Source organism: Scyliorhinus canicula, chromosome 4 (assembly GCF_902713615.1).
Source record: "Scyliorhinus canicula chromosome 4, sScyCan1.1, whole genome shotgun sequence".
NCBI classification, from domain to species: Eukaryota; Metazoa; Chordata; class Chondrichthyes; order Carcharhiniformes; family Scyliorhinidae; genus Scyliorhinus; species Scyliorhinus canicula.
The window spans coordinates 123424343-123450368 of NC_052149.1; the positions used below are offsets into that span (position 1 = coordinate 123424343).

Here is a 26026-nt window from a genome sequence, read left to right on the forward strand (position 1 = left end):
ATCCGTATTTGGAGGAAGGGCTCGCCAGTCTGGAGGAGTTAAGGGAGGGTAGAGCCTTCGAGGGGCAGTGAGTTCAGGTATCTGCAGGTTAGGGACTTTCCGATCTGGAGGGGGTTCCCTACGTTGCCGGAATACACCATGCTGGAGCGACTGCTGTTTCCAGATGTGGAAGGGGAGGGAAGAATTGGGGATATATACAAGTGGCTGGGGGAGCAGGGAGGCGAACGGGTGGTGAAGATCAAGGAGAAATGGGAAGCGGAGGTGGGAGGGGAGATCAATTGGAGAAAATGGAGTGAGGCGCTGCATAGGGTAAACGGGGCCTCCTCTTGTGCAAGGATGAGCCTGATACAGTTTAAGGTGGTACACCGGGTCTATATGACTCGGGAGAGAATGGGTGGGTTCTTACAGGGGGGAGCAGATGAGTGTGAGAGGTGTGGGCGGGGGGCCAGTGAATCACGCGCACATGTTTTGGGGTTGCGAAAAATTGGGAGGATTCTGGGTGGGAGTGTTCACTGTCTTAGCTAAGACAGTGGTGGAGGAGGTGGGCACGGACCCTTTGGTGGCGATATCTGGGGTTTCAGAGAAACCGGAGCTCTTGGAGAGGAGGAAGGGCGATGTCTTGGACTTTGCCTATAGTTATAGATGGGATTGCACAGTGGCAAATTTTGCTGGAGTGGCGGTCGGCATCGCCACCGGGGGTGGCGGCTTGGTTGGGTGACTTATACGACTTCCTGCAGTTAGAGAAGATAAAGTATGAGTTAAGGGGCTCTTCAGGCGGGCTTGAGGAAAGGTTTGTGACTGTGTTTGAGGAGCTGTTTGTCGTTTGGGGGGGCGGGGGGGTGGGGGGGAATCTGTACAGACTGTACAGTTGATTGTTGGGAAGTATGTTTCCCGGGGTGTTTATTAACTGTAGCTTGTTTTGATACATGTTTGTAATAAAATACATTTTTAAAAAAAAGAAAGACCTTCCTGCTGGGAGATGGAGAGCAGGTTTTACGGGCTGTTCACGCCGGCGGGAAATTCTGGTCCCACGCCGGCGCACAGGTTTCTCCGAGACGATGGCTACTGTCAATGGGAAAACATGTGGCAGGGTGGTCGGTAAATCCCATCCCAGATATCCAGAGACGGGAGGGCCATGAGACTGTTTAAGTGACAACGCATTAGAAGATTCAAAGGTGTAGATGGGAAGAGGCGAGAAATGGAGAGAAAAGAATAGAGTTGAGATCGAAGTGAATGAGTTGAGTGGAGTACAAGCAGACTGAAACAATGGGTCTACCGAGGAATCCTATTTGTGGATCTTGGGACAGAGGACAAAGTAGGCGTTCGTGTTTGGAAACTAACACAGATTATCGAGTTGATATCGTGCTGCTATTTCTGGGATCTTGCACAATTTGGCTGCTGTGCTTCATATATGAGGACAGTGGCTATAAAAGTTCTTCATTGTCGACTGAGGATGTGAAAGGCATTATAGAAATGAAAGTGTTCTCTCTTCCTGGTTCTTGTTTTCGCTCCCCTGCATCATTCTCTGTCGCTGGCTTGCTCTCGCTCACCCACTCTCTCTTACTTTCTCCCTCACTTGTGTTCTTTCCCTCGAGGTCACTCTCATGCTCTCTCTTGCACTCTCCCTCTCTCGCTCTTTTGCTCTCTCTTTTTCTCTTTCATGATCATTGGAGCTGGAATCACCTGTAAGATTAATCAAGATAACGCAGCCAGGTCACAGATAGCTTGGGGAATGAACTCCTTGAGTACCATTTACTGTGACTGACTCATCTCTTCAATGATAACTGTGGGAAAGCTCTGGAGAGAGGTGTAAGGTTTACTGAGTGAGAAGTCAGATCCCAGAGAAACACAATGCACACACTCACACGGTCCAATCTAATAAGTGCACAGACACGGTATTGGGAGTGTGTGTCTGATGCTGTGTTACAGCTGCGAGCTGCTTGGCAAACAGTCAACATCCTGAAGGAATCGAGTGCTCGGTCCTCATTAACCACAGGCTGGCAGTCCATCTCCTCCCTCAGGCATTTAAACACTCTGACATTTGTAACTGCTGTACTGATTGCATGCCAGAGGACAGGAACTGTCCTCCCTCCCAGGAAGTTTCGTCGAGTGTAGGAGTGAGGAGGCGGTGAGTGCAGCCCTAGGCCTGGCACTTAGAGCACCTGCTTTGATTCCTGGCATGTTCAACATTGGCTCATGCCAGCTTGAGAAACAGCAGAACCGTCACAATTAGCACGGGGCACGCCTAAAGAAGGCAGGAAACAAAATACGGATCCCCAGAACATGTGTGCAGATGTACAGTTCTTTTGAAAGCACCCCTTGTAACCAGTTGGCACCCGAGCTCTACCCCTTCTGCCACACTCCTGGCTGGGGAATTGAGAAGGCCCTGCAGGACATGGGCGTGAGCCCCACTCTAAAAAGCAAGAGTCCCAGAGTCCAAGCGGAGGCTCCATTGCAATACTGAAGGACTGCTGCGTTGTCAGAGGCTATTAAACTATCTGCTGTTAAACCTCTCAGGCGGACAAAATCCCACAGCAACTCTTTGAGCATGTCCCTTGGCCAACATTCATCCCCCATCCAACCCACGCAAAAACAGTAACTGAGAAATTATCTGTTGCGTAACTGGTGGGAGCTTGCTCTGTGCAACTTGACAGTCAAGGTGTATCACTCGAGAGCCTGTGCAAAGTAATCCAGAAGCATTGAAAACATGCCATGGACCAGAGGATACATGGAATGAAAGGATGCCAATCTCCAGTGGCAGCCGTGTCCACGGAACTTTCTGGCAATCGTAAAATACCATTGGTGTCTCCATCGTCCATCCAGGACCGAGCTCCCTCCAGCAGGTTGGCTTGGCCAGGCTGGATCTGCTACTCGATGTTGACTGGGTTAATACCATTAGCGACACCTGAAAATTGAAACGGGTCCCCATAGAGCTCAGAGCTGCAATATCGCAGTGCTAACATTAAATGTCATCTTTCATCCTCATTTGGCATCAAATCAATAGTTAATGTGGAAACTGTCACAAAGAGAAAAAAAAACTGACATCACAGACGTGGCTGTAAATATTTATTAACCCACCAGCATTCTCTTGGTAAACTTCATCATTCTGAAGGTCTGCCGAGTACTCACCTCCAGCACGGCGACTCTCTCCCAGCTCTGCCTAGTACTCACCTCCAGCACGGCGACTCTCTCCCAGCTCTGCCTGGTGGTCACCTCCAGCACGGCGACTCTCTCCCAGCTCTGCCTAGTACTCACCTCCAGCACTGCGACTGTCTCCCAGCTCTGCCTAGTACTCACCTCCAGCATTGCGACTCTCTCCCAGCTCTGCCTAGTACTCACCTCCAGCACTGCGACTCTCTCCCAGCTCTGCCTAGTACTCACCTCCAGCACTGTTACTCTCTCCCAGCTCTGCCTAGTACTCACATCCAGCATTGCGACTCTCTCCCAGCTCTGCCTAGTACTCACCTCCAGCACTGTGACTCTCTCCCAGCTCTGCCGAATACTCACCTCCAGCACTGCTACTCTCCCCAGCTCTGCCTAGTACTCACCTCCAGCACTGCGACTCTCTCCCAGCTCTGCCTGATACTCACCTCCAGCACTGCGACTCTCCCCCAGCTCTGCCTGATACTCACCTCCAGCACTGCGACTCTCTCCCAGCTCTGCCTAGTACTCACCTCCAGCACTGCGACTCTCTCCCAGCTCTGCCTAGTACTCACCTCCAGCACTGCGACTCTCTCCCAGCTCTGCCTAGTACTCACCTCCAGCACTGCGACTCTCTCCCAGCTCTGCCTAGTACTCAGCTCCAGCACGGCGACTCTCTCCCAGCTCTGCCTAGTACTCACCTCCAGCACTGCGACTCTCTCCCAGCTCTGCCTATTACTCACCTCCAGCACTGTGACACACTCCCAGCTCTGCCTATTACTCGCCTCCAGCACTGCGACTCTCTCCCAGCTCTGCTAGTACTCACCTCCAGCACTGCGACTCTCTCCCAGCTCTGCCTATTACTCACCTCCAGCACTGTGACTCTCTCCCAGCTCTGCCGAATACTCACCTCCAGCACTGCGACTCTCTCCCAGCTCTGCCTAGTACTCACCTCCAGCACGGCGACTCTCTCCCAGCTCTGCCTAGTACTCACCTCCAGCACGGCGACTCTCTCCCAGCTCTGCCTATTACTCACCTCCAGCACTGTGACACACTCCCAGCTCTGCCTATTACTCACCTCCAGCACTGCTACTCTCCCCAGCTCTGCCTAGTACTCACCTCCAGCATTGCGACTCTCTCCCAGCTCTGCCTAGTACTCACCTCCAGCACTGCGACTCTCTCCCAGCTCTGCCTAGTACTCACCTCCAGCACTGCGACTCTCTCCCAGCTCTGCCTAGTACTCAGCTCCAGCACGGCGACTCTCTCCCAGCTCTGCCTAGTACTCACCTCCAGCACTGCGACTCTCTCCCAGCTCTGCCTAGTACTCAGCTCCAGCACGGCGACTCTCTCCCAGCTCTGCCTAGTACTCACCTCCAGCACGGCGACTCTCTCCCAGCTCTGCCTAGTACTCACCTCCAGCACTGCGACTCTCTCCCAGCTCTGCCGAATACTCACCTCCAGCACGGCGACTCTCTCCCAGCTCTGCCTAGTACTCACCTCCAGCACTGCGACTCTCTCCCAGCTCTGCCGAATACTCACCTCCAGCACTGCGACTCTCTCCCAGCTCTGCCTAGTACTCACCTCCAGCACTGCGACTCTCTCCCAGCTCTGCCTAGTACTCACCTCCAGCACTGCGACTCTCTCCCAGCTCTGCCTAGTACTCACCTCCAGCACTGCGACTCTCTCCCAGCTCTGCCTAGTACTCACCTCCAGCACGGCGACTCTCTCCCAGCTCTGCCTAGTACTCACCTCCAGCACGGCGACTCTCTCCCAGCTCTGCCTAGTACTCACCCCCAGCACTGTGACTCTCTCCCAGCTCTGCCTAGTACTCACCTCCAGCACTGCGACTCTCTCCCAGCTCTGCCTATTACTCACCTCCAGCACTGCGACTCTCTCCCAGCTCTGCCTAGTACTCACCTCCAGCACGGCGACTCTCTCCCAGCTCTGCCGAGTACTCACCTCCAGCACTGCGACACTCTGCCAGCTCTGCCTAGTACTCACCTCCAGCACTGCGACTCTCTCCCAGCTCTGTCTAGTACTCACCTCCAGCACTGCGACTCTCTCCCAGCTCTGCGTAGTACTCACCTCCAGCACTGTGACTCTCTCCCAGCTCTGCCTAGTACTCACCTCCAGCATGGCGACTCTCTCCCAGCTCTGCCTAGTACTCACCTCCAGCACGGCGACTCTCTCCCAGCTCTGCCTAGTACTCACCTCCAGCACGGCGACTCTCTCCCAGCTCTGTCTAGTACTCACCTCCAGCACTGCGACTCTCTCCCAGCTCTGCCTAGTACTCACCTCCAGCACGGCGACTCTCTCCCAGCTCTGCCTAGTACTCACCTCCAGCACGGCGACTCTCTCCCAGCTCTGCCTAGTACTCACCTCCAGCACTGCGACTCTCTCCCAGCTCTGCCTAGTACTCACCTCCAGCACGGCGACTCTCTCCCAGCTCTGCCTAGTACTCACCTCCAGCACTGTGACTCTCTCCCAGCTCTGCCGAATACTCACCTCCAGCACTGCGACTCTCTCCCAGCTCTGCCTAGTACTCACCTCCAGCACTGTGACTCTCTCCCAGCTCTGCCTAGTACTCACCTCCAGCACTGTGACTCTCTCCCAGCTCTGCCTAGTACTCACCTCCAGCACTGTGACTCTCTCCCAGCTCTGCCTAGTACTCACCTCCAGCACTGCGACTCTCTTCCAGCTCTGTCTAGTACTCACCTCCAGCACTGTGACTCTCTCCCAGCTCTGCCTAGTACTCACCTCCAGCACGGCAACTCTCTCCCAGCTCTGCCTAGTACTCACCTCCAGCACTGCGACTCTCTCCAGGCTCTGCCTAGTACTCAGCTCCAGCACTGCGACACTCTGCCAGCTCTGTCTAGTGCTCCGCAAAGTCATCATAATATAATCTTTATTGTCAGAAATAGGCTTACATTTACACTGCAATGAAGTTACTGTGAAAAGCTCCAAGTCATACATTCTGGCGCATGTTCAGGTCAGAGTGAGAGAATTCAGAATGTCCAATTCACCGAACAGCATGTGGGAGGAAACCGGAGCACCCGGAGGAAACCCACACAGATACGGGGTGAATGTGCAGACTCCACACAGACAGTGACCCAAGCCGGGAATTGAACCTGGGACCCTGGCGCTGTGAAGCAACAGTGATACCACTGTGCTACCGTGCTGCCCACTCATGGATGTTGGGAGACAATATCAGACCAAGCTATAGTCACAGACTAGCGGCACGGACTCTTGTCGGTTGTGGTAAGGCTTAAACAACATAACGGGCTACAGAACGAAGCCGAGCAGAATCTCTGTCAACAGCGCACTCCTTACCGATGAACTTGTGCTTCTATGCTCGGTTCAAGCAGGAAACTATCAAACCGCTGTTGAGTGCCCCAGCAGCCCCATGCCCTCCGTCATAGCTTTTGAAGTCAGATCGGCCTTCCTGAAAGTAAACCCTCGGAAAGCAATGAGTCCGGTCAGGATCCCTGGTCGTACACTCAGATCCTGTGTGGACCAACTGGCAGATGTGTTCACAGATATCTACAACCTGTCCCTACTCCGCTCCGAGGTCCACACCTGCTTCAAACAGACCACCATCATACCGGTACCAAAGATGAACCAGGCAACGTGCCTCAATGACTACCGTCTGGTGGCCTTGACGTCGATCGTAATGAAGTGCTTCGAGAGGTTGGTCATGAGGCACATCAACTAAATACTCCCAGAACGCCTAGATCCACTGCAATTCGCACACTGACGCAACCTGTCCACAGCAGACACTATCTCCCTAGCCCTACACTCATCCCTGGAGCAACTCGAGAACAAGGACTCCTACATCAGACTCCTATTTATTGACTACAGCTCCGTCTTCAACTCCATTATCCCAGCCAAGCTCAAAACTGGGACTTGGCTTCCCACTCTGCAACTGGATCACTGACATCCTGACCCACAGACCACAATCAGTAAGGATAAACAACAATACCTCCTCCATGATAGTTCTCAATACCGGGGCCCCAGAAGACTGCATACTTAGCGCCCTACCATATTCCCTATACACACACGACTGCGTGGCAAAATTTGTCTCCAACTCCATCGACAGGTTTGCTGACGACACAACCATAGTGGGTTGGACCTCATACAACGATGAGTCCGAGTACAGGAGGAAGATAGAGAACCTAGTGTCATGGTGTAACGACAATAATCTCCCCCTCAATGTCAGTAAAACTAAAGAGCTGGTTATTCTCTTCAGGGGCAGACGGTAGCATAGTGGTTAGGACAATTGCTTCACAGCTCCAGGGTCCCAGGTTCGATACCCGGCTTGGGTCACTGTCTGTGCGGAGTCTGCACATTCTCCCCGTGTGTGCGTGGGTTTCCTCCGGGCGCTCCGGTTTCCTCCCACAGTCCAAAGATGTGCGGATTAGGTGGATTGGCCATGATAAATTGCCCTTAGTGTTGGGTGGGGTTACTGAGTTATGGGGATAGGGTGGAGGTGTGGGGTTGGGTAGGGTGCTCTTTCCAAGAGCTGGTGCAGACTCGATGGGCCGAATGGCCTCCTTCTGCACTGTAAATTCTATGAAATTCAGGAAGCAAAGTGTCGTCCACGCCCCTGTCAGCATCAATGGGGCCAAGGTGGAGATGGTTGACAGCTTCAAATTCGGAGGTATGCACATCACCAACAATCTGTCCTGGTCCACCCACATCAACTTTACGACTAAGATAGCACAACAGCGCCTATACGTTTTCAGGAAACGAAGGAAATTTGGCATGTTCGCATTGACTCTTATCAGCTTTTACAGATGCATCACAGAAAGCATCCTATCTGGCTGCATCACAGCCTGGTATGGCAACTGCTCGGCCCAAAACCGTAAGAAACTAGAATGTCTTGAACACCGCCCAGTCCATCACACCTCCCATCCATTGACCCTGTCTACACTTCGCACTGCCTTGCATGCAGAACAATACTTTTCACTGTACCTCGGTACACATGACAATAAACAAATCCATCCATCCAACCTCCTGCATTGTGACATGTTCCCAGTTCTGCCCAGTACTTGCAACAAGCACTGTGACACTCTCCCAACTCTGCCTGATACTCACCTCCAGCATTGTGACACTCTCCCAGCTCTGCCTGGTGGTCACCTCCAGCACTGCGACTCTCTCCCAACTCTGCCTGATACTCACCTCCAGCATTGTGACACTCTCCCAGCTCTGCCTGGTGGTCACCTCCAGCACTGCGACTCTCTCCCAACTCTGCCTGATACTCACCTCCAGCATTGTGACACTCTCCCAGCTCTGCCTGATACTCACCTCCAGCATTGTGACACTCTCCCAACTCTGCCTGATACTCACCTCCAGCACAGCGACTCTCTCCCAACTCTGCCTGATACTCACCTCCAGCACAGCGACTCTCTCCCAGCTCTGCCTGATACTCACCTCCAGCACTGTGACTCTCTCCCAGCTCTGCCTAGTACTCACCTCCAGCACGGCGACTCTCTCCCAGCTCTGCCTAGTACTCACCTCCAGCACTGTGACACTCCCAGCTCTGCCTGATTCTCACCTCCAGCACTGTGACACTCACAGCTCTGCCTGATTCTCACCTCAAGCATTGTGACTCTCTCCCAGCTCTGCCTGGTGGTCACCTCCAGCACTGCGACTCTCTCCCAACTCTGCCTGATACTCACCTCCAGCATTGTGACACTCTCCCAGCTCTGCCTGATACTCACCTCCAGCATTGTGACACTCTCCCAACTCTGCCTGATACTCACCTCCAGCACAGCGACTCTCTCCCAACTCTGCCTGATACTCACCTCCAGCACAGCGACTCTCTCCCAGCTCTGCCTGATACTCACCTCCAGCACTGTGACTCTCTCCCAGCTCTGCCTAGTACTCACCTCCAGCACGGCGACTCTCTCCCAGCTCTGCCTAGTACTCACCTCCAGCACTGTGACACTCACAGCTCTGCCTGATTCTCACCTCAAGCATTGTGACTCTCTCCCAGCTCTGCCTGATACTCACCTCCAGCATTGTGACACTCTCCCAACTCTGCCTGATACTCACCTCCAGCATTGTGACACTCTCCCAGCTCTGCCTGATACTCACCTCCAGCACGGCGACACTCTCCCAACTCTGCCTGATACTCCCCTCCAGCATTGTGACACTCTCCCAGCTCTGCCTGGTGGTCACCTCCAACACTAGGTGGAGGTGGCATTGTCACTGGGAAGACCCTAGAGGTTTTCGAGAAAGGTCATGATCAAGAGGCCTTTTAAATATTAAGAGCCTGACTGTAACCTCATTAAGCTGCTGATGTCGATTATAGGGACTTTTGTTAGAATGAAAATAGCTTGCTTCAACTCCGTGATCCATTTCTTGTAAAACTATTTGTTTTCAATATGGACTCAATAGGTCGAATGGGACACTTCTGCTGCTACGTTTTATGGTTTAGAACCCTTCCAGTTCAGAAGCAGGCCAATCGGCCCAATCAGTCGGCACCAACCCCCTGAAAGTGCATGCTACCTAAGCCCACTTCCCAACCCTATCCCTATTACCCCACCTAACCTGTACATCTTTGGACTGTGGGAGGGAACCGGAGCACCCGGAGGAAACCCACGCAGTCACGGGGGGAATGTGCAAACTCCACACAGTCACCCAAGGCTGGAATTGAACCCCTGGCACTGTGAGGCAGCAATGATAACCACAATGCCATTGTGCCACCCCAATTGAGCTCGTAACATGGTTCACTTACACTTGCTCGAAGCTACATACATTCCTGCACAGGGACCAGTTCTCTGCTAACAAAAGGAATATGTTCAAGCCTTGTGCTTTTTTTTTTGCATTGGCTGGGTTTTTGCAGAGCGTGTAGTTTACTGTTGATTTCTCCATAGCAATGCCTTGGCCTCAGCCAATCAGAGTCCTGTTGCTGACCAATGAGCAGCCTTATCTCTCCAGTACAAATTGTTATGATTGTTTGAAATTTGGTATTCTTGAGTTTGTCCTGGAAAGTGTAAGTTGAAAAACTTCAGCTACATGTGTCGCATTTCAGAAATAATCATCCAGTTGGATAATAAGGCGACTATTGATTTTCCAGTTGGTGTATGAAGTCGGGGCATTGTGATGATGGGGTTTCGCATTTGTGTCCAGCTGGGCAGTGCTTAGAGAGGGTTAATTTGGGGAGCGGAATTTATATTCAATCTACAATGAAAATATTCGATGTCGCAGATCTCATCTCCAAGGGTTATGCCTTAGAAGATATCCTGGACAGCCTAGTGGTTAGTGCTGCTGCCTCACAAAGCCAAGGACCTGGGTTCAATTCCGGCCTTGGGTGACTTTGTAGAGTTTTCAGGTTCTCCCAGTGTCGACTGGTTTCCTCCGGGTTCTCTGGTTTTGTCCCACAGTCCAAAGATGTGCTGGTTAGGTGAATTGGCTGTGCTAAAATTGCTCCTTGGTGTCAATGTGCAGGGTTGCAGGGGAATGGGCCTAGTTGGACTGCTCTTTCAGAGAGTCGGTGAAGACTCAATGTGCCGAAAGATTTCCTTCTGCACTGTTGGGATTCTAGGAAACCCTCAAAAGTCGTTGTGCAGGGATTGTATGGGAACTGCCTCCTCACTCACAAAAAACCCTGACGACGCCAAACCCCCCCCCCCCCCCCCCCCCCCCTCCGACTCTTGGCAGTGTTGTTGACTCGCAACTGTCCTCTGAAATGTCCTACAAATCCACTCAGTTGTATCAAACTGCCTACAGATGAACAGCACGGTGGGTGTACCGACACCATGGGGACTGCTACACTTCAAGGCAGCTCACCAACACCTTCTCAAATGCAATTAGGAATGGGCAGCAAATGCTGACTTAGCCAGCAAAGCCCACATCCCAGGAATGGATTTTAATGAAAGCCCCGTGGCTGTGCATCCTCAGAAGAAAGTGGTTTAACCTGGAAAGTATCGTCAGGGCAGGTGCTCTGCAGGTGAAGACTCAGGACAGAGTGAAAGGGATATGAATTAATACTGGCAGCCTGTAGTAATGTTATCACTCAGCTTAATCAGGCTGATCATATTTCACCCATTGCTGAATAAAGTCAACATGAGTGAGTCTGCTATCAGTTATATTTTTATTTCTGTGACACAGAGTCTGGAAATTCCCAGGGTGGAATTCTCTGAAAAAATGGGGCTATGTCCCCACGCCCGCGAGAAAACAGGCACGAATCACTCTGGATTTTCCTGTTGCAGACCCAAACAGTAAGCCAGCCCCAACAATATAGGCCCCCCCCCCCAGATTGTGCCTGCCTGCCGATCGATGGCCCCGATTGTGAGCATGGCTGTCCTGGAGGCCCCCCCCCCCCCCCCCCCCCCCCCCAACCAGGGCGGCTGCGGACTGGGTCCGCAGCCGTCACTCCGAGTTCCTGCCGGATGGAATCATAGTGAACCACGCCGGCGGGAACCCGGCCAGCTGCCGGCTGAGAATCACCGCGGGGCCTCTTTCAATGGCCTCCAACCGGCACCGCGCCGACCGTGCGCGACTGGTGGTGATTCTCCGGTCCGCGAAGATTCGAGTGAAGGCGCCGGACCTGATCGCAGGTCTGACGCCCCATTCTCCGCCCCCGCGCCAAGCTTGATTTTGGCGCGGAGGCTCAGAATCCCGTCCCAATGTCTCTTCTCCTCTAATGGCCGGGGAAGCAGGTATACCAGTGATCTCTGTTGTCTTATACATTGGAGCTATCTGCCATACAAAGTCTGTGATGGCCCACGTCCAGTTCCCTCCTTCGTGTTCTCTGTTCTTTGCTACAACTGGGGAGAAAACTGACTTGTGTGTGCATTTGGCCTATGTTCACCCAGTGAAGGTCATGCATGTGATGAGGGTGACTGTCCAGAAAATGTATCGCATTGCATAAGGATTGAAGTGAATGGATGGGTACAAGTGGGAGAATGCAGCGAGACAGAAAAGGCTGGATATTCTTCAAACTTAAGTGGGAGTGAGGAGTGAAATGATAGAGTTGATGTTTGTTGTACACCACAGGATGGAGCTGATTTCACAATTGTACACGCCTTTACTGACCTGGTTCAATCATTAAAGAACTTCCTGCACGGAGTCCAGAAGCCTAGGTCGATGTTCCTGCTGCCACCAATCTCTTGGCAATATCTAGCCAGGCTTTCTTTGCAGCAACAAGGTTCTTCTTCACATTGCTGACGAGTCTCTGGATGGGTTGCCATGTTGAAATCGAGCATTCCAACATGTCAAAACTACTCCTAGGTTTGACTTCGCCCGCTTTCCTTGCCCCTGCTCAGAACCCACCTCCGGGTGATTATTCCCAGACCCTTACGGAATATAAGCAAGTATGTTACTCTAAACCTTTTGTCGGTGTTTGGTTGATCCTAAGTTGATTACTGTGGGCAATTCAAGGCACCACACTTTAGGAAGAATGTTAATGCCGTAAGAGAGTGTGTAGACATTTGGATGAGGTGGCCTATTTGACGTGACTTCAAGAAGCCGGGATTGTTCTCCTTGGTGGAGCGACAGTTTTGGGGAAATTGAATAGAGATGTTCAAGAGTGTGAGGGGATTTGAGAGAGTAAATGGGGAGACAATGTTCATAGTGACGGAAGGATCTGGAGCCAGGGGACACAGATTTAAGGTGGTTGGCAAAAGATGCAGAGGGAAGGCTAGATTTTACTTTCTGTAACGCGTGTTGTTGTGATTTGCAACGTGCTGCCTGAAAAGATAATGGAAGCAACTTCAAAAGTCATTTTCAAAAGGGAATTGGGTAAACGCGGGAGAGGGAAAAGCTTTTACAAGGTTATGGGGAAAGTGCAAATAGGTGCAACAAATTTGCTAGCTCTTTCAAACAGCAAACACAGGCACACTGGGCCACCTCCCTTGCTATACGATTCTATAATTCTGTGAACCGGAAATAATTGAGGGATGAAATGGGATGTAGTGCCAGAGTTGGTCAGTAACATGCAAGACTATTTCGTGGGCAGGTGTGGCAATGTTCATATTGATCAGGTGTTTGTAAATAACTCAGAAAATCTACTCTAATGAAGTTATATTCCCCCTGGGGGATAGTCGCCACATGTTCTAGGGTCCAAGACCAGGCAACAATCATGTAACTTTAACAAATAGGGGACCATTGGGCCAGAGGACGTTGTTCAACTTCAAGAGAAGACAAAGGGATCACCGGCCAAGAGATAATACCGAGCACACGTTTTAAATACATAACTAAACCCGCAGCCTCAGGCTAAAATATATCATCCAAAGTGGACCAACGCGCTGATTTTTTTTTAAAAGGAGGAAAAACTGTGTGTTGACAGAGACTTGGGGAAGAGATTTGTGAAGCAGTGACAATATCTTCAGCTGAGAAACAGGCCTTTCACTATAACTGATCTGGACCTGTCTCTAGACGCTGCATAGGACCCCTCCCACTCCAGTTTCTCTCGCAATGTCCATGCCCCTCTCACACCGAGCCACCCACCCCACAATTGGCTGCAATTTCCCTTGAATTGACTAGCTCGCTAGGCTATTTCAAAGGGCAGTTTAGAGTCATTCAAATTACTGTCAGTCTAGAGTCACATGTAGGCCAGGCCCGGTAAGGACAGCAGATTTCCTTCCCTAAAGGACATTAGTGAACTAGATGGATTTTTACAACAATCGATGATAGTTTCATGGTCACCATTACGGAGTCTAGCTTTCAATTCCAGATTTTATTAATAAAATCTAAAGCCCACCAGCTGCCGTGAGTGTGGAAACCCTTGGGCGACCCTGTGTGAAAGGAGTCAATCCAAGACTTCTTGCATCCACAGACCACCAGCTTAGGTCTCTGGAATACTGGATGCCGCCAACTCTTTCGGCTAAGAATCAGGAAATTCTTCTTCAAGCAACGAGTGGCTTGTCCATGGCATTAGCTCCCAGGTAGAGTACGAACATGCGCACTGCGGGCAAGAGTAGGCCACTCGGCCCTCCGAGCCTGCTCCCCCATTCAATAAGAGAATGCTTGATCTGACTGCAGCTTCCTGTCTAGCCCCAGTAATATTTCACCCCATTGTGTGTCAAGAATCTATCCGTCTCTGCCTTGAAAACATTCAAAGATTCTGCTTCCACCGCCTTATGTGGAAGAGTTCCAGAGAGACACAGCCATCTGAGGGGAAAATAATTCTCATCTCTGCCCTAATATTTATTTTCTTCTTTTTTTTTATATAATTTTTATTGGAATTTTTTACAGAAAATATAAAACATAACAAGAAACAATGAAATGCAACAAAATAACCCATAATAACTGTGACACCCCCAGACCGTATCGGCGCATGTATCACATCCCCCCACCCGTAATATTTATTTTCAAACAGTGACACATATAGTTCTAGATTCTCCCACCAGAAGAAACATCCTCTCCGCATCCACCCTGTCGATAAGGGGAGGTGCAAAATCCTTGGACTGATCATCTGTGGCAAATGTTGGGATCTCTCTCTCGAGGATGATAAGCTAAATAGCCTTCGTGATCAGTGGTTAGCACTGTTGCTTCACAGTGTCAGGGTCCCAGGTTCGATTCCCGCTTGGATCATTATCTGTGCAGAGTTTGCACATTCTGCCCGTGTCTGCGTGGGTTTCCTCCTGGTGCTCCGGTTTCCTCCCACAAGTCCCGAAATACGTGCTGTTAGGTGAATTGAACATTCTGAATTCTCCCTCTGTGTACCCGAACAAGCGTCGGAATGTGGGAACTAGGGACTTTTCACAGTAAGTTTATTGCAATGTTCATGTAAGCCTACTTGTGACAATAATAAAGATTATCATTATTATTATTAATGCTAGTAGAGCTCAATAAACCTAACTAGGTGCCCAGCCAAGAGATTAGAAGAACCCATGGAGATAAAACTTTGTGATTTTTTTTTTGCATTCCAACAACAGTGCAATAGACTGAGCAGGCGAGAGTCTATCACTTTCTATTTTTACAAGGAGCAGCTAAGGTGTTTCAGTGAAAGGATAGGATACTCGGAGGAACACAGCTCTCCAGCAGCCTCAGTAATGGAGTGTGACAGCAGTGACCTGTGGGACTGAGTGGCTCTGCTGTTAATGGATCTCGATTCAAAGTTTAGCCCAGACTGTCAGGCATCGCTGTTCTTGCCATTTAAGGACCCGCCATACAAGATTAACCCCTTCCACTCTGGGTCTGTCGAGGGTTTCCACGTGAGTTGAATGACAGAACAGGCGCAAAAGGGCTGAATGGCGTCCCCTGACCCTTATGACCGACACCAGGCATCGAGAACGGCAAAACAAAATAATCCAACCCACTGGCATCTCTGTTGCTCCATGTCGGTAGGCGCCTCTGTCCCTTCCCCCATACTCCACAAACGTATCATCGCTGAAAATTCCCTCTGAGCCTAGCCCACTGCCATCCAAAACCTGCTCTAACTGTTTGATGGGCTTGAAAGGAATCCCCAGCCACAATTCAACCCCCACTCTTGAAAATGGAATGAAGGACAGCTACAACATCCAGACACCAGTCGCAATGCGGGAAATTTAAAAAGCAGCTAATGGAGTGTGTATAATAAAACCGGATACACACACACCAACTTTGTGTGCTTTTAACCACCAATTAACAGAAGTCACTGCCTCTACCTATTCTTGTTTTCTTGATGTTCCCTATCTGTCTAACCTCCTCCAGTGCACAAACCAACCAGATTCCCGTCCACCTTTAATTCTGGTCTCTTCTGCTAACACAGCACCTTCTCACCATCAATGGTGGCTTCCTCAGCTGCCTCAACCCTAAGCTCTGGAATACCCTCCCTAAAACTCTCTGCCTTGCCTTCTTTTTTTTTAGACGCTCCTTCAAATCCACCTCTTTGGACGGCTGTGCTAATATTCCCTCACAAGGCTGATCGTGTCTGGAAACCTTCCTGTAAAGGCACCTGAGCATGTTTCATTACGCTTCAATGGATAAATAACAGAATAACAGCGGGCTCCTGTTATTTTAAGTGTCCTTTACTGAAACGCAACAGTGCTGCAGCCCAAGTTCCCACCAAAGCTGCGGTCTCCATGTGAAGAGGAGAGACCCCCCCCCCCCGACCTGTCATAAACACCAGAAGCAGTGTTACCTGTGTTGGTTATATAATGCTAGCTCAACCTGGCGAGAATGGTGTAGGTTTCCCCAATGCTTTCCCTTACTTTCTGCAAACCTTGTTGTCTGATTGAACCCAGTGTTAGCTCTGGGTAGAGGGGCAACCGGTTCATTCAACCAGGGCTAGGCACATTCTGTAAAAAAAAAAAAAAAAAAAAAAAATTTAAAAATCAGCCAATCAATCAGTGGTTCAATGGGTGGCATGCCGTGGCTGAACACTTTGATTTATGGGGCAGAGGCAGAGCAGGGGATTTTATTTCCTCAGTGATGGATTACATTTCCGCAGCCAGGATAATGGGGGATGGGGGCGAGCCACAGAAACTACCCCAGGCAGATGTGCTTCATCTTCAGCTTCCTCGTGCTCGCAGCCCCTTATGCAGGCACCTGTGAGATCCACAGAAAGGCTCGACACACACAATTCTGTCAGCAGACACTGATGAACGACCAACTCCGCTGCAGCACAAAGTAAAACCCTTCCCTGAGCTGAAACATGTGCAAACCTTGACAGCCTCTGTCCTCCCTCCCTCTGATCAGTGAAGCTCTACTCCCCTAACTCGTATCTGTGAGGCTCAGCGAGCGACAGAGACAACCACGTGAGGAAACCAAACAACATCACAGTGGATAAAATACCAACAAACATATGACTTCAGTGCCTGAGAGGGAGAAATATTTAGCAAATATCGCAGCATATGAACCATTCGATGTACTAGTAAATATAGCAGAAGGTTTATGGGGAATCATAAATCAATGCACTAGAAATCATATCAACAAACGGTCAATCCTCCAATAGATAGCAGTATTGATGATGCAGGAATGAACGTTCTGATGGTGGTAGGGCCAGTGTAATAGTTTTGGATTTTGTTTATTAACTGTGAGCTTCGCTGGCCGGGCCAGCATTTATTGCCCATCCCTAATTGCCCTTGAGAAGGTGGTGGTGAACTGCCTTGACCCGCTGCAGTCCATGTGGTGTAGGTGTTCCCACAGTGCTGTTGGTTCTGATGGCGAGGGTGCTGTTGGTGAAGGATCTGGTGGCAATGATCCTAGTGGTGATGGAGTTGGTATTGGCTTTCCTGTGCCGATGATGTTTGTTCATCCCATTAGCTTTGACAGTAGAATCCATAGAAACCTTACAGTGCAGAAGGAGGCCATTCGTCCCATCGTGTCTGCACCGACCTTCTGAAAGTGCACCCTATCTCAGCCCACTCCCCCACCGTTGCCCTGTAACCCGACCTAATCTGCACATCTTTGGACATTAAGGGGCAATTGATCATGGCCAATCCACCTAACGTTTGGACTGTGGGAGGAAACCGGAGCACCCGGAGGAAACCCACGCAGACACGGGGAGAAAGTGCAAATTCCACACAGACAGTTACTCAAGGCCGGAATTGAACCTGTGTCACTGGCGCTGTGAGGCAGCAGTGCTAACCACCGTGCCACTATACCGCCCCATGAGCTTGACTGACAGACAGTTTCCAGTGTACCTGCAGCTGTTAAATACCATTGGATTTGGTGAAGTTATAATGTGCTTTCCAACATTAGTGCCTTCACTATGGTTGGACACAGTGTTCTGCCAGTGAAAAGGTACAGTGGGAGCAGTATTATCATAGCAAAGTGTATATCTTGGAGCACAATTGTCAATAAGTGCACAATTTCACAGAATCATAGAAATTACAGGGCAGAAGGAGGCCATTTGGCCCGTCGGGTCTGCACCGGCCCTTGGAAAGAGCACCCTACTTAAGCCCACATCTCTACCCTATCCCAGTAAACCCCACCTAACCTTTTTATGAACACAGGTCAATTTAGTCTGGCCAATCCACCTAACCTGCACATCTTTGGACTGTGGAGGAAACCGGAGCATCCGGAGGAAACCCACACAGACACGGGGAGAACGTGTAGACTCCGCACAGACAGTGACCTAAGCCGGGAATCGAACCGTGGATCCTGGAGCTGTGAAGCAACAGTGGTAACCACTGTACTACCGTGCGCACTCAGACTAGCACTAATGTAGTTGTTGTGGGTCTGCTCAAACACATTTGGCTATTACCTGGTGTAAAATCTCTACGCATCTTCTCTACTGTTGTAATACGACACTCCGCGTGCTTCACCCAATGTCCATGTATTTACATTGTGTATTTATCGTATGTGCTCTATTTGTCATGTATGGAATGATTTGTCTGGACTGTATGCAGAACAATGCTTTCACTGTACTGCGGTGCATGTGACAATAAATCTAAGGGGCGGAATTCTCCGCTCCCGGGAAAAATCGGAAGGGCTGTCGTGGACTCAGCTGAGTTTCACGACGGCCTCGGAGGCCGCTCCTCGCCCCTATTCTCCCCTCCCGGCGGGGCTAAGAGCGGCGCTCTGTAAATCTCGGCCGCGGGGGCATCGCGCCGAGAATGACCCGGCCGGCACGCCTAATGACGTCAGCCGCACATGCGCAGGTTGGCCGGCTCCAACCCACGCATGCGCGGCTGACGTCACGAGGCTGACAGCTTGAACCCGCGCATGCGCGGTGGCCGTCTTTCCCCTCAGCCGCCCCGCAAGACGTGGTGGCTTGATCTTGCGGGGCGGCGGAGGGGAAATAGTGCGTCCGATTGAGATGCCGGCCCGACGATCGGTGGGCACCTATCGCCGGCCTGTCCCCTCCCGAGCACAGTCGTGGTGCTCTTTCCCCTGTACTCCCCCCACTAGCCCCAAACGGGCATATCTCACCCGTTTCACGACGGCAGCGACCAGGTGTGGTTGCCACCGTCGTGAAACGGTCGCGAACGGCAGGCCGCTCGGCCCATCCGGGTCAGAGAATCGCCGTTCGCCGTGAAAAACGGTGATTCCTCCGAGCTGGGGGGGGGGGTTCCCGCGATTCTCCCACACCGCGATTTTCCCATCGCGCCCACGATCTGCCATAAATCAGTGCATTCAGATAGGGTTTCAAATTATAAGTTTTTTTTTCTAAAATGTTGCTTTAAAAAACTTCTGGGACTTATTTAAGTTTGGTAACCTATTATGGGCTGATCATGCAAATAAGCATTTTAATCAGTGTCTACGGTAGCCCACGCCTGTGAGACTATTTGAAACAACTGGAGACACTTTGCGAAGGCTGTACAGGATCACTGGTTGTACTAGGAGATAATATATTCCTGAAGAAGTTTTAAGACATTCCAGTTAGTGTCCTTCCTCCCAAAAGAACCAGGAAAACGTTTGCTCCTTCAGGGCTTGTAAACGGGCAAAGTTAGCTGACGGTCACATGGCCAATTAGTGCAAAAAGTGACGGAAAGGGGCGATTTGCTCTTCTGCTGCCATTCCCTTTAGCATTGGTTTGGCCAATTTAAGGCAGAGACACACTGGGCTGAATTCTCCGTTCACCGACTCCAAAATCGTGTTCGGCGTTTGGCCAGAGAATCCAAGTTTCTGACCAAATCCGGGACGATGCCGCTTTCGCGATGCCCTGCCCCCTCCAAAGTGCCACGCCACGACATTGCCTGAGGCCCCAATGCTCCACCGCCGACCAGCCGAGTTCCCGACGGCGTGGGTCGCTCATGGTCTCACCCGTCGGGAACTCCCCGTGGCGGCTACAAACTCAGTTCAGCGCAGCCACAGTGGCAGGAGGCCGATCCGCAGGCAGGGGAGGGGGATGCAACATTATTCGAGGCTGGGGGCGCTGTGGGGGGGTGGTCTGGGGCACGTGAGCCGGCCAGAGAGGGGTGCTACTTCATGGGCCGGCTCTGCAAATGGCCTCCGCCATGTGAAATGAAAAATGAAAATCGCTTATTGTCACAAGTAGCCTTTAAATGGTTACCGTGAAAAGCCCCCAGTCGCCACATTCCGGTGCCTGTTCGGGGAGGCCGGAACGGGAATTGAACTTGCGCTGCTGGCCTGCCTTGGACTGCTTTAAAAGCCAGCTATTTAGCCCTGTACTAAACCAGCCGCTGCAGGCCGCTGCCGTGCACATGCGTGGCCACGGGCCAGCAATTCTCCGGGGCGTATCGGCAGCTTGAACAAGGTGCTCTTCACTGCCAGCATGCTAGCCTCCAGCAAAACGGGGAATTGGTGGCCATTTTGGCCATTTGTTGTGACGTAAAACGCCAGCGTTCCCACGTCGGCATGGGGACATAGCCCCATTTTCGGAGAATTCAGCTCACTGTCTCTGGGCTACAGTTCCATGGACCCCACTCCCCTCCTCTCCTGAAGCTGCTGACTCTCACTGGGGTACAGTTCCATGGACCCTCCTCTCCTGTCGGTGCTGACTCTCACTGGGGTACAGTTCCATGGACCCTCCTCTCCTGAAGGTGCTGACTCTCACTGGGGTACAGTTCCATGGACCCTCCTCTCCTGTCGGTGCTGACTCTCACTGGGGTACAGTTCCATGGACCCTCCTCTCCTGAAGGTGCTGACTCTCACTGGGGTACAGTTCCATGGACCCTCCTCTCCTGTTGGTGCTGACTCTCACTGGGGTACAGTTCCATGGACCCTCCTCTCCTGTCGGTGCTGACTCTCACTGGGGTGCAGTTCCATGGGCTCCAGTCCCCTAGATTGATTCCAGGAATGAAGAACTTGTCTTATGAAGAGGGATTGAGCAATTTAGGCCTGACCTGTCTGGAGTTTAGAAGAATGAGAGGAGATCTAATTGAGGTACAGCAGATGCTAAATGGGATTGACAGGGTAGACGTAGAGCACATATTTCCCCTTGTTTGACATTCTAGAATGAGACACCATGGCCGGGATTCTCCCCTACCCGGCGGGGCGGGGTGGGGGGGGGGGGGGGGGGGGGGGGTGTCCCGGCGGGACGGAGTGGTATGAACCACTCCGGCGTCAGGCCTCCCCAAAGGTGCGGAATTCTCCGCACCTTTAGGGGCTAGGCCCACGCCGGAGTGGCTCCTGCTCTGCCGGCTGGCACGAACGGCCTATGGCGCCCCGCCAGCCAGGGCCGAAAAGGCCTTCGCCGGCCGGCGGAAGTCTGCGCATGCGCCGGTGCGTCAGCGGTTGCTGACATCATACCACCGCATGCGCAGGGGAGGGGATCTCTTCCGCCCCTGCCATGGTGAAGGCCATGGTGGGGCGGAAGAAAAAGAGTGCCCCCACGGTGCAGGCCCGCCCGCCGATCGGTGGGCCCCGATCGCAGGCCAGGCCACCGTGGGGGCACCCCCCAGGGCCAGATCGCCAATGCGCCCCCCGCAAGACCCCGGCGCCCGCCCGCGCCACCAATCCCGCCGGCACCAGACATGCTTTGATTCCCGCCGGCGGGAGAGGCCTGTCAGCAGCGGGACTTCGGCCGATCGCGGGCCGGAGAATCGCTGCGGGTGGCCCGCCTACCGGCACGGCTCGATTCCCGCCCCCGCCGATTCCCGGGTGGCAAAGAATTCGGGCCACGGCGGGGGCGGGATTGACGCCGGCCCCGGGCGATTCTCCGACCCCCCCAGGGCGGTCGGAGAATTCCGTCCCATAGTTTTAGTCTATTTAAAACAGAAATGAGGAGGAATTACTTCACTCAAAGGGTTGTGAATCTATGAACTTCTCTACCCCAGAGTGGAATGGATGGAACTAACCAATTTAAGGAGGCGATAGATGGATTTTTAATTAGTAGAGGGGTGAAGGTTGATGGGGAGCAGACAGGAAGGTGAAGATGAAGTCGAGATGAGATCACTGAATGGTGGAGCAGGTTCGAGGGGCTGAATTGCCCACTCCTGCTCCTAGTTCTTATATCACTGTGGGATGAAATTTCTCTTGAAATTATTGCGTTTCGATAGTCAGGGAATGAAATGCTTTAATGTTTGATGGATAAATGGCCTGCATGATGTTTCCTAGAGGCTTCATGGAATATGATTTCTTTTTTTTTTAAAACAACTTTTTCTTTTTTCTTTTATTGCTTTAAATTTAGAGTACCCGATTCATATAATGGCGGACACACTTAGTGTTTGATCATCTTTTGCTAAATCTGGTCACCCCCCCCCCACCCACGCCGTTGTCTTTGGCGGCTCCGGAGCCCACCAGCCAAACCAAATCTTCCTCCGGGCTATCAGGAAGGCAGAGGCCATCGCTTCTCGGCCTTTCGGCTCAGATCAAGCGTAGCACTTCTTGGCCTTTTGGCGAAGATGAGCCTGGGGCCAGGTGTAATGCCTGGATCCGGTACGTCTCTATTGTGGGGACCATGAATTGGATTAAATTTGAATTGGTTTTTGGAGCAGGCAAGGAGCTAGATTAGGGATTTGTCCCTGTCCACACTCTTGAGCTCCAGCTTTGTAACTCTGATAAAGTAATTGATTAAAAAAAGGAAGGCACTGGCCAACATATCGGCCTCTCTCCCCTCCTGCACTCCCAGGTTTTCCGATACCCCAAATATTGCCACCCACTGTCTCAGCGGCACCTTCGCCCGTGTGTCTGTGTGTCCCCATTGGCCGGGGACAGTGGGCTAATGAGTCATTCCCTAGGGTCAAGCATACAATTAAACCCTCAACTGAGGCTGAAAACAAACTTTTATTTACCAAAGCACCCCATACTCCTCCCCCGCCCCAGCCTACTTCCAACTCGCACTTCCAAACTCCTTCATCCACATGTCACCTCCCCCACGCACCTCACTATACCCAACTAATGTTTAATACCCCCAATCCTACACCCCACACGCAAGGTGGCAGATATTATAAAACTATACATTCAAAGTACAAGGTGAACAGAAATCAACAGCAAACAAAAAGCATCAAGCCCTCACCCTCTGAATATTATGCCACAGTTCAACTGTGCAGGTGAACCCAAAATTCTTAAATGTTCCCACTCCATGGTCCTTTATGAAGTTGCTAGCCTCCTCCGGCATGTCGAAGTAATGTTTACTTCCCCTATGTATGACCCAGAAGCGAGCCGGGTACATCATGTTGAAATGCACCTTCCTCCTAAAAAGTGCAGCTTTGGCCTTGTTGAACCTGGCCCTTCTCTTAGCCAGCTCCCCTCCCAAGTCCTTCCCATCTACATTCACAAGTCTACTTTCCCCAGCTCAGGATCTTTTCCTTGTCCAAATAACGATGGAACCGCACAATAATCGCCCGTGGCGGTTTACTTGTTTCTTCCTCAGCGACCGATGGACCCAGTCCACTTTAGGAGGGTGGTCGAAGACCCCTTCCCCCACCAACAGCTCGAACATCTTGCCCAATCTCGTCCCCTCAGTGTCTTCGGACAGTCCTGCAATCGGGTAAAAGGGTCAAAAAACAGCCCTCAGCCAGGGGCCACATTATGTGCAACCACTCACTCCATGGCTGCCATCAGAAGTCCTTGTTTTAAAACTTTATGTGCATTTCCCCAGAACTCCCAAACGTCCGCCTCAGTGACTGGGAAACATCATTCTGTCTGTGCGCTGACTATGAAATGGTTTTCAATAAACCTGAGTTAATTAATTGCAGATTAATGCTGGGTCTCTGACTGCCATACGCAAGGGTAGATTTTACTTTAAAAGCGCAAGTAACAGCGAGGAGCTTTGCGCGCATATCAAACAATTGCGAAGCACTGTCCATTCAATGGTACACTGTTTTATATGGAACATAAAAACTTACAACGGGGAGTGTATTATTTTGCTGCTAAGGCAGAACTGTGTCCTTTAAGGCCATAAAGAGACAATGTTGTTTGGTAAACACAACCTCCGATCAAGAAGAGTCCAATTGCTGTTTGGCGAGGGAATCAAAATTCGAAAAGTGTTTGTGGACGTCAGCACCCATGTTAAATGACTGAGATACTTGGTGATTTTCAGAGCTACTTTTCTGTTGTAACAAAGTGTGACACCTGCGTGTGTTGCATACTTAAAATGGTTGTAAGAATATCAGCGGAAAATGGATCCGTCCTCTAACTTTAAATAACGTTAAGCATTGAGACAGTAACTAGTCTGAGCTGGTATTTATGCTCCACGTTAATCTCCTTTTCATAGAATTTACAGTGCAGAAGGAGGCCATTAGGCCCATCGAGTCTGCACCGGCTCTTGGAAAGAGCACCCTACCCGAGGTCAACACCGCCACCCTATCCCCTATCCCCAGTTCCCAGTAACCCCACCCAACACTAAGGGCAATTTTGGACACTAAGGGCAATTTATCATGGCCAATCCACCTAACCTGCACATCTTTGGACTGTGGGAGGAAACCGGAGCACCCGGAGGAAACCCACGCACAGACAGGGAGGATATGCAGACTCCGCACAGACAGTGACCCAAGGCGGAATCGAACCTGGGACCCTGGAGCTGTGAAGCAATTGTGCTATCCACAATGCTACCGTGCTGCCCTCATTTCAGCTCTCATGTTTTTGGGGACATGTTACTGCAGAGGCTGTCTGGGGACAAATATTTTCTTTATTTTATATTACATCACATAGACATTGCCAAGAACATAACGAACGATTCTTCACAACTGATTCTCACCAGCAGTGTCCGTGGAAGGGGAATAAATGGGGGCTCAGAGTGTACATGTTCCAAGCTCTCTCATGTTTCTAAAACGACTTATTTTCTTTCGCTCAGATTAATACAGTGAATAACGTCAGTAGTACGGAGGATATTAAGCCGCCACCCGGCCTGAGCGGACTTGGGAACATGAATTGTTACAGCCCCAACTCGATTGCCAAGCATATCTGTGCGATATGTGGAGACCGCTCTTCAGGTAATACTGCAACCTGCCCATCATCAACGAAAATTCACCTCAAAGATTTCGCCTTCTGGTTATTCCTGTCAGCAAAGGCTCTCACTTTTAATACTTGTTGTTGCTGCATCTTGTTCGCACCGGAACCATGTTGGGTTCTGACCTCGTTAGGACAACAAAAGTAGTTTTAAGGGATTTATATTTTTATTGATAAACATTAGAAATAAGGTATCGGGCGTGAATCCCCGGCCGCGTTGTGCGTTCGCTTGAGCGCAGCGCAACCTGAGGAGGCCGGGAAAGCCCTCCAGCCAGCCTCCATGCCTCCAGGGATTCTCTGGAGTCCCACGAGGCATCGTAGTTGGAACCCCGCCCCGAATGGGCGGGGCAGAATGACACTCGCGGAAGTTGGTTGTAAACCTACTTACAACCTACCTGCGTGGGATCCACGGCCTCCTTCGATTCACCGGCCTCCCCAGGGAGGCTGCAGCCAGGTGCCAATCAGTGCTGCTCCACACGAACGTAGGCCATGCAGAACGGCACCCGGGGGGGGGGGGGGGGGGGGTCTCCCGGGCCACCAGAGACCCCAGGGTGTCAGGTTGTGTTAAGTGTGGCTCTCTGGCCCTTCCCCTGGAACGTGGGCCCCTTGGCATTGCCCAACTGGCACTTTGGCACTGCCATCCAGGCACTGCCAAGCTGCCTGGACGGCATTGCCAAGGCAACAGAAGCACTTCCAGGGTGGCAGTGCAAGGGTGCCCAAGTACCAGGGTAGCACTGCCAGGGGATATTACACTGCCCATAAAATGAGGGTGGAGGGGCGGTTTGAAGGGTGGGAGAGTGCAGGGCAGGTAAGTAGGGGCCTCCAGGAAGTTGGGGAGGTGATGGGTGAGGGTCCTGGAAGGGAGGGGGTGCTGTAAGGGGGCTTGTTGGGGCCTGAAGAAAAGGGACCCACAGGGACTCCATAGTGGGGTGTCCTCACTTGGGGAGTGTGGGGTAGATGTCAATGGGTGTGGGGGGTGGCATTGCCTATGGGTGGGGGTGACCCACAAGCTCACTTTGAAATCGGATCACCCTTTCAAAATGGCGGTCCGATTTCTGAGTTCAGCTCCCCAGTGGGAAAAAAAAAATGTGGCCTAAACCGGTGAGAAACTCTCCAGGGCCCATAATAGTGACTGTCATTGAATTGCGGTGGG

The 26026-nt window shown here is 51.4% G+C and overlaps 1 protein-coding gene across 1 annotated transcript in view; it reads left to right on the forward strand.

The window, feature by feature from the left end:
* LOC119964237 (retinoic acid receptor RXR-gamma-B-like) overlaps window positions 1-26026 on the forward strand; it is a 172092-nt gene that overhangs the window by 125394 nt on the left and 20672 nt on the right. The window contains exon 3 of the mRNA XM_038793519.1: window positions 24719-24857. Coding sequence (XP_038649447.1) covers window positions 24719-24857 — 139 coding nt within the window. The remainder of the gene's footprint in view (window positions 1-24718; window positions 24858-26026) is intronic.